Raw genomic sequence first — 12,406 nt, forward strand, 5'->3', positions numbered from 1 at the left:
CTGTAATCTTTGAATAGCTCAATAAATTTGCTTTCATCTCTTTGACATAGAAAACATTGTTCAAAACAACTTCAGACTTTTTTCCATAGACCATAAAATAAGTTTGTATTTTTCCGACCTTTGTAGCTTCTAATATTCTTCCATCACCAACTTTTACTTTAATAGGTTGTTGTAATATTTCACATGAATGATAGTACTCATCAGTATTAATTATATGATCTGTACAACCACTATCTAATAACCAAGTTAAGTGGCCAGACTGCTCAATATTATATATTTTACTTGAAGTTGAAACATTATTATTCTCAATAGTTGCAAGGAAATTATTACCACCACTCTCATTACTGGATTTATTATTATAAGTTCTTCCTCTAATATTTCTTGAATTATAATATGATCCACGTTGATGTCCACGATTATTATTAAATCTAATAAATCCATTTCCTCTACCACTGTTAACATTTCTGTGTCGACAATCTCTTTGCATGTGGCCAGGTTTTCCACAGGTAAAACATTTAAAGTTTTTATTAGGTGATGCAGAACTACTAGTGTGAGCTTTAAAAACATTTGAGTTGTCGCGTGATGGTTCATTACATTTTTCAGGTTCTTTATCCAATGATTTTAACATAATTTTACTTTTCAAATAATCTACAGTTCTGTCTTTTTCTGGTAAAACGTCTATTAGATCTCCAATATGACTGTAATTACGAGGTAAGGCCTTTAACATATAATTTAATTTTTCTTGTTCACTTACCGTCGCGCCGGCTTGTTTTAACTGATTTATTGATTTCTCAAAGTCGTCAAAAATACACTTACTTGCGAATAGTTCGATAATTTTATTGCTTCTACATTGTTGCGACATATAATCTGTAGTGCCGATGATTTCTGCAGGTACATTTCATCAAATTTTGCCAATATTTTGCATGCGGAATCTAAGTCGCATATATATTCGAGTTGCTTGTTGCTTATTGCACTATAAATGTAGTTCGTTGCCTGGATATCCATCTCTTCCCACTTTGCAACATCATCCGAATCATTTTTGATTCGTATGGCAGCTTCTTTACATTTCTTAAACTCCAAAAACTTAAGTATACGTATTTTCCAGCTACTATAATCCGATCCGTCGAATATTGGAATAACTGCGTCATTGCATTTAGTAAACGCCATTTTTGCTTATTGCATATATAGCACGTTTCCACTTTATTTGCGAAAATATCTTCTTTTCTTCTTTGTATTTGCAGGCAACCACGCTCTGCTACCATGTTAATAAAACCACTATGACGGATCACTGTTATTTAATTTGATATCTTAAACATAAACTTAAAGAACTACATTATTGTGGCTGCTCGCCGGCAGCCCGTGACAGGAAGAAGGAAGTGGAGGCGTGTTGCCACAAAAACAAATTAAATTACATATTAACAAATGTTACCCTAAACAAATATAAATGTACCCATTCAACACATATCACTATTGTAAGGGGCGGAGTCGGCGCCATTTTATGCATTAAATGTGCCGCATGTCACGTGACCATATCATTCATCCTCTATACTCTTTTATCATTGTTTAGATAAAGTAAACAGATACGAAATTTGTAATTTACTAAAAAGGCTGAGTTACCTGTACTCTGTCTCAAATGGAAAATATTTAGTTCTTGTTGAGAAACCTGTGTTTAAATATATAATTTAATTTGGTCATGTAGTGAAAGGTTTGGATTTCGCCTTTTTAAAAATATAATGAAAAACCACAAAAACAGGCTGTACATACAGAATTACATATAGAATTATACCTAAGCATTGACATCGGACGTTTCCGGAAGTATTTGGCTGCTCGGACAGGCTGGCAGAAGAGAAGAAATGTTACGCGGCGACTATTCTATTATTCTCTCTGGTTGGACGTTGTCAAAAAATTGTCTAAAATTTTATTCTGTAATTATTTTTGCTAATATAATGTTTACTGTAAAAAGAGCGTTTAACGTTATATTGAAACCTGTGTACTGCGCACACACTTGTGCACTATAATAATATATATCCTGCGTACCTGGCTGATCTCCGTTGAGATTGGCCGCCGTGGTCGAAATTCGGATAGGAGGAAGTTACTGAAAGTAAAGGTGGGCTGTCAACTCAGGCGAAAAAAAAACACTCTAGACTAAAATTTAGAGATAAGTGCCTCAGTGACAGTTCTATTGATAGCGAATAAAAGCTTATTAAAATATACCCCAAATTTAATTGTGGGTAATTCTCTACTTCATATGTCAATTTAATTATCCTGTAATATACACTGCATTTTTATTTTAACTTTTACCCTATTTTTCTGTCTTTTCTCCGAAACACTGTATTTTGGTGTCTAGGATATAGGTATTTTTAGAATTGTAGTTTGGCAACACTGGTCATATCGCAAACGTCAATGCCATTTTAAATTCTTACGTCAATTAGACAGTTGTGTACAGTACCTACCTATATTACTTACTTCATGTCAAAGAATATAGTACTCTCTAACGAGAACTCCATGTAAGTAAATTGTAGTGTACTGCTTTGGTGAACACAGAAAGTTGTCGGTTATAATTATTTCATCTAAAGTAAATGTAAGCAAGGTAAGCTATTAACTAATATTATATGTGGGTGTTTCATAAAATTTTGCCTTATTCGTGTAATATTATTATGTATTTTTCGCCAGTATCTCGAGTTAGGTCACCCATCAAATTAGATTATGAGTCACTCTTTCTGTTTCGATTGGATACCAACCTATTTGAAATAAAAATTAATATGCCAAACACCTACCTTTATTCGTCATGTAATTGATTAAATAGATGAAATAATGGTGATTTTATCCCTGTAAAGTGATAATTATTTTAATGTTTTCCCACTTAATTGCAACACAATTTCATAGCTTATGCCTTAAACATTTTGATTATTTTAGTGAGCTTGTAACAGTTTAGTGATTCACTTAATAGATATGGAACAAGACAAGGATTGATCAAACCATGTCTAATCACTACATAGTATAAAACAAAGATGCTTTCTCTGTCCCTATCTATGTATGCTTAAATATTTAAAACTACGCAACGGATTTTGATGTGGTTTTTTTTTTAATAAATAGAGTGATTCAAGAGGAAGGTTTATATGTATAATAACATCCATTAAATAGTGGAGAAATATTGCACCCGTGCGAAGCCGGGGCGGGTCGCTGGTAAATTAATAAAGTCATACTTTTCAGTGTCTGTACTGAACGCTGGAAGAAGCAAGAAATAGATAACAGAATGATTTAAGAACTGTTGCGTTTTTTGTCTGCTTGCTAAAAGAATTATTTTTTTAGAATTTGTTATCCTATCTTTTTGACATAACTGAAAATGTTTGACACCAAATTATTTTTCTTAATCAATCATATAGGTATCAAAATGATATATTATCTTTTTTAGTTGTTATCACATATTAAAGATAGTTGATTTCCATTTGTGTATTATCTATATTAAACACTAAGATAGCTATTTATATATAGACACTTAAATTATATTATGAAAAAATTGAATGTAAGTTATAAAACATTACTTTTATAAATAGGTAAAGGAGAATTCCCTATTTTTTGTATGGAAGTTGAGCTGCTCCTGCGTCTTTACAAAACCTTCACCAAACTATAGGGAATATGTCCTAAATCTTATACAAATTGAAAACAATTGGATTTTTGATGACAGTTTGGAGTAATCAGAATTTGAATTGCTTAATTATTTTGATGTTAAGTATGTATTGCAATAACAGTTCCCTTCTGGAAAAAATCACCTTTCACCACTGGTAGATACCAGTACCAGTACCATCATGTGCCTAATTAAGTTCAATATTGCAGTACCTACTTGTTATTACTATAAACAATTATTGAACCATCTTTTCACCTAGATTTAAATGCTCTTTTAAATAACTGATAGGAACTGTCATATCTGATAAGATGGAAATCCAATGTAACTTTTAATAAGATAGTATGGTGGATTAGCAGGGTTTTCCCTGAAGGTTTTTCACTATACTGACAGAACATTTGATAATTTCATGATTTAAGTCTTATTTATTAAATGAAATACTTAATCTTTATTTCTATCTAATTCCAACATAGCATTGGCACAACACAATGTATTGCAGAATAGATCGAGCTAGTTTTTATAACTGGCTGCCTACTTAGCGCTAATCCTCTTTGGAGGATTCCGATCGAAGACAACTCATGGTAGAAACATTGAGATAAAATGTTGCCTGGCCTTGGAATTGAACCCATGATGTCTTACTCCATAGCCTTATAGTTAATTAGCATGAGAAATAAAAATAAAACAAGCAATACGAAATCAGATGAAATATATTTTGATTATATTATGTCCATAAAATATAGAAAATATTCCTAAAATTTGTGATATCCGTAGTTTAAATACTAGAAACAAAAATAATTTTCTTAATCACAATACAAGGCTCCAAAAGAGCAGCAAATTTTTTAAGGCTATTTCTTTATTGGTCCCTAGCAATAAAGAATAGTATGTTATAATTTTACCTCTAGCACCCTGTACTAGAGGTAAAAATTATAAGTATAATATAATATTTTATGATTCCCAAGAGGGTTGTGCACTCAGATGGAAATTTAAAATTAATTTATTCCTTGTTTTGCGAGCATATAAATTTATTTATTTATTTATTTATTTAATTTTAGGTTCTCCAGCAGATTATACATTGAATTTTTTACAGAAGTAGTATAACGATGGACACATTCTGATGCACAACCAACTTAAAGGAGTACACAACATTCTTTAAAATAATGCGTACATTGTTAAATTATGCTATTACATAATATGAAAATATATAACTAAAAACTAACTAAAATTGTATTATGTTATACTTAATAAGCTAAAAGGACAAAAATTAAAAGGGAATCAAGAATCGGAGGCATAAGATCCAAAATATTTCAACAGTTTTTGCCTAAACTTGTTATGCGAGTCGTGGAAAATATCAATATCTTTTACGGATTTACATACAGCATTATATGTGGTACACAGTCTCGAAATAGGAGAGTTACGGCCCAAGTTAGTTCTACAGGGAAGAGATCTGAATGTATCAGTAATAACGTATCGCGGAACCCTGGCAGGTACGGAAATATTAATAAGTGACAAAATGGCAGAGCAATCCATTTGTGAGTTGACCAACTTATACAGGAATGTTAGGTCGTGTAGTTGTCGGCGATGTCTGAGGGACATCATATTGTTAAAGTGATGCAGACGTGTAGTGTAGGCGTTCCTGTGTGAAAAACCAGGGGCTGCAAAGCTAAGTGACGTGTAAAACTCCGTTGAATGTTCTCGATTCTTTGCGAGTGTATAGTGTATGTTGGATTCCATACAACGCTGGCAAATTCTAGCGTGCTGCGAACTAATGTATTATAGAGATATATCTTTATATGGGGTCTATGGAAATCTTTAGTGTTACGTTTAAGGAAGCCCATCATTTTAGTTGCTTTTTTGACAATAGTGTCAATGTGTGGAACAAATGTCAACTTATTATCTATCACGACGCCTAGATCTCTCACTTCAGTAAGCTCGTGAAGAGTGTGACCGTTTATATTATAATTTGATTTTATTGGAACTTTTTTGCGTGTGAATTTGATATGAAAACATTTGTTACTGTTGAGAGTCATGTTATTAGCAGTGCACCATTCGAATATTCTATCTATGTCTTCTTGTACCCACTTCATATCATTTGAAGAGTTCACTGGAAGACATAATTTGAGATCATCGGCGAAAAGAGCATAGTTACAATTGTAAATTACCTCAGTTATGTCATTAATAAATACTGTAAATAAGATAGGTCCAAGATGGGATCCCTGAGGTACTCCGGATGTAGCAATATATGCTTTAGACACATATCCCTTTACAGTCACCATCTGCATTCTATTGCTTAGGTAGGAACGGAACCAGCAAAGTAAGGAGCCAAACAAACCATATGCATTAAGTTTTGTCAGAAGTAAAGTGTGACTGACTTTATCAAAGGCGCTATTAAAATCGGTGTATATTGCATCAACCTGTCTACCTTGATCAACTTCAGCTGATATGTTGGTAATATAAGAGACTAGGTTGGTGGTAACTGAACGTCGACTACGAAAGCCGTGTTGATGGTTCGAAATAATTGGATTGAGATGTTGCGTAACTATTGGGCAGACAAGACTCAAATAACTTGGAGAAACATGATAATATAGATATAGGGCGGTAATTTTGTACCTGAGCTATGTCTCCCTTCTTATGAATGGGTACCACCTTAGCAACTTTCCACTTCTGTCATATAAATGAACTGCTCTAAAAACAATAAAAAAAACTAATCATATTTTTTTCTTCTCTGTATAATGTATTGTAGTTTATACCTTAAACTCACTTTGAAAAGAGCAACACCATAGTTTCGTGCCCGTTCTTCTTTAAAGAGAACTGCTTTTCGAATTGGTATAGTTCATATTGACAAAATATAAATAATGTATAACATTTTACGGGTTCAAATAAATTATTCATATATATACATATTTATATCATTTCATATATAGATACACGTTTTCTTGGCATCCCAGAAATAAATTAAAACTTGATGTAGCTGCAGCAAGCTTATATACTACTGAATTTATCTTTGCTGCACCTGGTCTGAAGCATTGTGCAGTCGGTTGGGATGGCAAAGGTGGTGGCACTGAGATTTCAAATCCAGTTTCACTTGTAGACTGAATAACGTCTTCGTCGGTCGGTTCATGTCATGTTGTTGTTGTCTGTGAACCTCTCTATTAGCTGGTCTCCAACAAGCAGCACAAACTCGTTTCAGCCTTGAAACCTAATATACAATGTAGAAGTTGAGTAAATAATAAATATGTTCAGATGATTAATGTTGTTAAACAGTTTCCTTAAACAAAACATATACACTTTGTGCACATTGTGGATATGTTTATAATAATCTACATAATTTACAAACTGGTTATTACAGTAAGTTCACCTCCGTTTAGATTAACCAGGTGTGTTATAATATTATAAAAATAAGATTTTTGATATAAGTATATCATATTCCTTTCTGGATATTCTAAAGAAACTGTAAGATCGAAATCTTAATAAATACTTTCCACAACCGAAGCAAACCTGCCCATGGCCAAATTCCAGTGCAGGTATAACCTCAGAAGTTAACTTTCACGACATAAAATGTTTCCATACATTATCAACAACAATTGGTTTTAAATTGATTTAGCATCCAGTCAAACTTGCTTTTAGGAATTGAAAAATCGAGCAAATAACGAGATATTTATAGTAGGTATTCGACGACAATCCGCGAACTTAAAATATTGAGCTCCGAGTGTGACAGCTCGTCCTAAAATATACTTATCGTTGCTTTGGCACCGCAAAGGTACAGTTAGGGTTGCCACCTTTTTAGGCAAATAAAGTACATCGGTAAATTGAAGGTAGAAGAAAAAGTACATGGTGTCAAAATAAAGTACAAATTATTTCTACTTTATTATTTTGCTCCTAAACATAAATTAAATTTGGGAACTTTTAACAAGTAAAATTATTATTTCACATTCAAACACGAATTATTTTGTTCGTCTAGTCATTTGGTATTTTACATCACAAAATTTGAACTCTCTCTGTGAGTGCTGATGTAATAAAATAACAATGAAATTAATGCATACAATTTTAAAAAACATATCATCAGACTTATCAAATAATTGCTGCCATTTTTGTACCATTACTTACCGTTGTTTTACGCAAAAATTCTTACGAAAAATCTTAGAGGAATCATAGCATGGTTAATAAAGTATTTTCGCGTACTTTATTGTTCTCATAAAGTATAGAGTACAATTACCCAAAATAACGTACAATACTTTATTATAAAGAACGGGTGGCAACCCTAGGTACACCGCCAGGATATAAGTACCGTCTCACTCTCGATTAACTGTTCTAGGCAGCGACAATACATACTAGACTCCTCATTACATATACAATATTTAATGAGGCCTCTTTTCTGCTTCCTGTTACTTACCCCTTCCACCGAAATTCAAATACTCATAACTTGTTGATTTTTTACCGGATTTAATAATTCCTTCTTAGTCCATTGAAATGTTACAATTTAAGAACCGAATACTTATTGCATTTGTTAGAGGACGCAATTTTATTTTTGGGATATGTGTGGGGGGTCAATAGAAACTTAACCTCAAGTTTGTGGGGTCAGCACCCTTGTCCCCAGGCCGCCATCTTGGAAAAAGAGGTGAAAACCCTTCTTTCGCGATATCGGAAACTATGCGTCTTACAGAAATGAGTCCAGTACCCTATTGTTGAAATAGGGCATCTTATTAGTATTTTGCTTCCACCGGGAACTCTGGCCGGCACTAGTAATGATTACGAATAGACAAACGTTGACAAAGATTTGCCGCCCGGAACTTCGCATTGGTTAAAGACTGCCACTGCACACGTGTGTAATATTAATTTGAAATATTTTCAAGTAGAGGCAAATTTAATGTACGAACTGTAGATCTAAGCATAAGCTGCCGGTGTTTTGTGTAAATAAAATAGTGTTCACTGTTCAATAACCACACACCATGTACTATGAGAACCAGTTCTCTCGTTTTGTTGTAACAATCCCATTTATTTTTATATCCGGTCTTTTAGATAAGTATATAAAATTAGTAACTGTTTTACAGTAACTTAAATAGAAGTATAAAAGTTAAAAAAAAGAATTCTATTCATTTTGATTTTTTTCGTTAACACTATCACTAAATGCTTTTGGTGCATTACGTATTTATAATGCGAAACAAGAAAACGAAAGAGTACCCTCATTAATTTATGACTGAAATAAATATAAATTAGATAATAATTGAAATAATGTTTTTTTATGGATAATTTTAATAAAGTTAAGATGCATGAGTGACGCTAAGTTAGCCTAGTTTTGGGCATTCTCCTTATTAAGTTTGGATATAAGGGGAGGCGTAACTCGGGAAGAGGAAGCTTGGTTGTACGGGGCATGTGGATCTGCAATAATTCTATATCGGAGTGGGCACTATTAGTAATACAGATAAAATTAAACAATCATATTGCCAGAATGATATACTAATAATAATTTGACAAAACATGTTGTCACACATTTTCGGCGTAAAGCAACTATTATTACCTGTGATCATGTTAGTTAAAATTTAATAAAGATAATATGTTCACAGTATAAGTTTTCAGATTTTGTCCTTAAAGTGGTGAGCGGAGCTGCACTTAGTGCAAATAATTATAAGTGATATTGATCGGATGACCTGATTGTAGGCAAGCAGATTACTATATCAGATGCCAACTTTAATCCTGGGCAATTTACATACAAAACTTAGGGACCTGATTGAAACTTGAACCTAAAATTATTACAATCTACTACTACAGTCGAAGTATGCTGCTAGTAGACGAATCAAACATTAATGAAATTATTTATTTTTTTCAGATCCATCAACATGATTATATTTACTGGGAACAGTCTAAATGAGAGACATCGAGAGCTGAACTCAAAAGTGAATCAAGCAGTAACAAATGGTGTGTCATTTGATAATGTCAAATTACAAAATGAGAAGACTGACATTGACAGACTGTTTAAAATAGACTTGGCAAACAAGAAAAAAAACATAGACTACATTATCGAGACCCTCAAGTGCGGAGACAGCGTGTATATCACCAGAGCATTAAAATGTCAATGGCTTTATCAACAAGAGTATGCCCACATTATCAATCCAGATTACCTGGAACAGTATGTCTTTCCAGAAATGCCATTTAAGATGAGAAGGAAATTTTTAAAGTTGATATCCCAGCACATGACGGACAGTGATCGAGCAGCTCTGTTCTGCTCTTACTGTATAAAAATGAAATTACCGGAAATAGCTCTCAAGTTTCTGTGGTATTCTCCAGAATCAAAGAAAGTAGAGGTGATTAAAGGCCACCATATATTTATCTCTGTCAAAGATATGGTAAACATTATTGGCGATTCATTCACTTTAGCTACAACTGTATTAGATGAAGTAAACAAATACGAGGTTTGTAATTTTCTAAAACTGTTGAGCTACCTGTATTCTGTGTCGGATGTTAAATATCTGGATCTCGTTGAGAAATATATGTTTAAACATGAATTAACTTGGCCATCGAATCAAAGGTTTGGATTGCGACTTTCTAAACATATAATGAACAACCACAAAAACAGGCTGTTTTGCCACACAAAACTGTACCTAAGCATGCTGAATAGAAAAATGCTAGTAAAATGTAGCACAGCTGACGATGTAAAAAAATATGTTACAAATCTATATTTTTACACATTCTGGGACTTTTATAGGGAATATGAGTTTATACTAGAGGTAATTCCGCTAGAAACACGGCTACAATACCTAAAAGAGGTTTTCACTAAGCACTACCCAGGACAAGAATTTGAAATGAGTATGAATTTTTATTATGCTGGTTTATACAAATTAATGACAAATGCAGAGAGAGAAGCTTGGGCCCTGGAACATGTAAAGTCTGGTCTTGAGCATTTTGGTCATGGTCAAGATTTTAAATGGTACGAGTTTGTATCGTTTGACAAAGCATTTGAGCCTCTCAAAAAATACATATTAATTGCTGCTAATGCTGACCTCAGGATCGATATTGTCAATGTGCTAGTCATCAGCGCACAGTCAGACCGCGAATTAGAAAAGTTGTTTAATTATTACTATCAGAGATTCGTTAACGAAATGATAAGTAATAAAGAAAAGTTTATTGACAAAGTATTAAGTATCCATAGCTACCATAAATTCGATGAGAATTGCTGGCAGGCATTTAATAAAATATTACACAGCATGGATGTCTACGATAATAAGAATGCCTATAGCTGCAGAGCAGAATATAAGTTAGTCGCAATAGTTTACGCTATCATTCACAAAATAGAACTACATGACGCTCTAAAGCAACACATTGATGATGGATTGAATTTGTACTTATTTAAACAGCTAACTGACAAATTGACTGCAGAGGATGTTGAGATTGTCTATAATTACATAATTAATTACTATTTAAAGAAAATAAATGAGTTCAATGTTGAAAACTATGATGAACACACTAAATTTGGTGTTAGAAAATATATACATAGTCTATTGGAACTAATGATTCGATATGATAAGCCTAAAAAAGATATTCCAGATATAGTCATGAAATTCGTCGCACTAGACCGCGAGGAATACAAGTATAACGGTTTTTTTAGGGAAGAAGAAATCCCCTTCACACAATTTGTCCTGGTGAAAGATTTAAAAAAAGATGCATCTATAGTAGTATCAAAATTACATTACTCAACAAAAATCTTGAAAACAGAACGAGATTCAATCTTACTTATCTGCTCAGAAAGTTAAAGATTTACTTTTCTACCGATATTGCACTAAATTTTGTAGAATTATTCAATAAAATACTATCTACAGGTGAATTATGTGAAATAACTTACGATGCTGCCGTTTACGGAATATTTAATCTAGCAGAGTATGCAGATAGAGTTGGATTGGTTTCCAAATATGTTCCAACTGAATCAAAAATAGACCATGTTGAGATTGAACGGAAAATACTGTACATCAGGAAAGCTATATGTAAATTTGTATGTTTGTCACGCCCTATCGTTCCTTTATCAGAAACACAGAAGTATATAGTAGGTGACTATTTAAAGTTCTGTTTACCAATGTTTCAATCATATGCAGCTAATTTACAACCTGCTGTATTAAAGGAATTTGTCAATTTCTTACTAAACTCGCCAACGTCCATTCAAAAACACGGCATACGCTTAGCGTTCCGGTCTTTCAGCATTCTTGATTTAAAAATAACAATGGTGGGTATTTGGAAGAAAACAAAAAATGTATCATTAAGGTTGGTAATGTACCAGCACATCTACCAAAAAATTGTAAATGATTTGAAAAACGAACTATATGACACTCTCAAAGTGTTTACTTTGGATGTTCGTGAAGATGACGATGACCAATTGTTCATAGAAATGACAAAAACACAGCTTCCAAGTCATCTCTTAGGCGATCATATTTTATGTACGTGGCAGGTATTGAATACATTACCTGATAAAAAGATCTTGATTAACCGCAAGGCTGCAGTACTGAGGAACATGGCAGATCATCTTGAATTAATGCAGCAAGATGTGGTTGAATCAATTGTATGCGAGCATATTACAATTATGTTAAAACAGGGACAATTGAAAGTGGAAAAGGATATAATCATAAAAGATTTCTTCAACGCTAAATGGAATCTGACTGCAAGATATCTCATGTATCTACCGAGCCAGGAAGTTTTGGAACGTAAATTGAAGATAGTCGAAACTTTAGTCAAAGAATCTATAAACTGTGAAGTCTGAAAAAGTAAATAAGTATGTTTTCCAGGGATTTTGGTTCGTTT

At 33.1% G+C, this 12,406-nt stretch overlaps 1 protein-coding gene across 2 annotated transcripts; it reads left to right on the forward strand.

The window, feature by feature from the left end:
• The first annotated feature begins 2,390 nt into the window (after positions 1-2,390).
• LOC115455897 lies at positions 2,391-12,220 on the forward strand. 2 transcript variants are annotated; one of them, XM_030184689.2, is made up of 2 exons: positions 2,391-2,507; positions 9,450-12,220. In XM_030184689.2, exons 1-2 carry the CDS (start codon positions 2,470-2,472, stop codon positions 11,368-11,370), a joined length of 1,959 nt encoding a protein of 652 aa, XP_030040549.2. In that variant the 5' UTR covers positions 2,391-2,469; the 3' UTR covers positions 11,371-12,220. The 2 variants fall into 2 exon arrangements, with proteins under 2 accessions (XP_030040549.2, XP_030040550.2); XM_030184690.2 differs by having other exon boundaries at positions 2,424-2,590.
• Positions 12,221-12,406: the final 186 nt, after the last annotated feature.

The sequence above is a fragment of the Manduca sexta genome, unplaced genomic scaffold, assembly GCF_014839805.1.
Source record: "Manduca sexta isolate Smith_Timp_Sample1 unplaced genomic scaffold, JHU_Msex_v1.0 HiC_scaffold_3051, whole genome shotgun sequence".
Taxonomy (NCBI): domain Eukaryota; kingdom Metazoa; phylum Arthropoda; class Insecta; order Lepidoptera; family Sphingidae; genus Manduca; species Manduca sexta.

What these genes read in the sequence shown, in the direction of transcription:
- LOC115455897 (XM_030184689.2), top strand. Translation starts at nt 2,470, where the DNA reads ATGTCAAAGAATATAGTACTCTCTAACGAGAACTCCAT. An exon ending in CTCTCTAACGAGAACTCCAT is followed by an intron (nt 2,508 to 9,449) that starts GTAAGTAAATTG and finishes TATTTTTTTCAG; the next exon opens with ATCCATCAACATGATTATAT.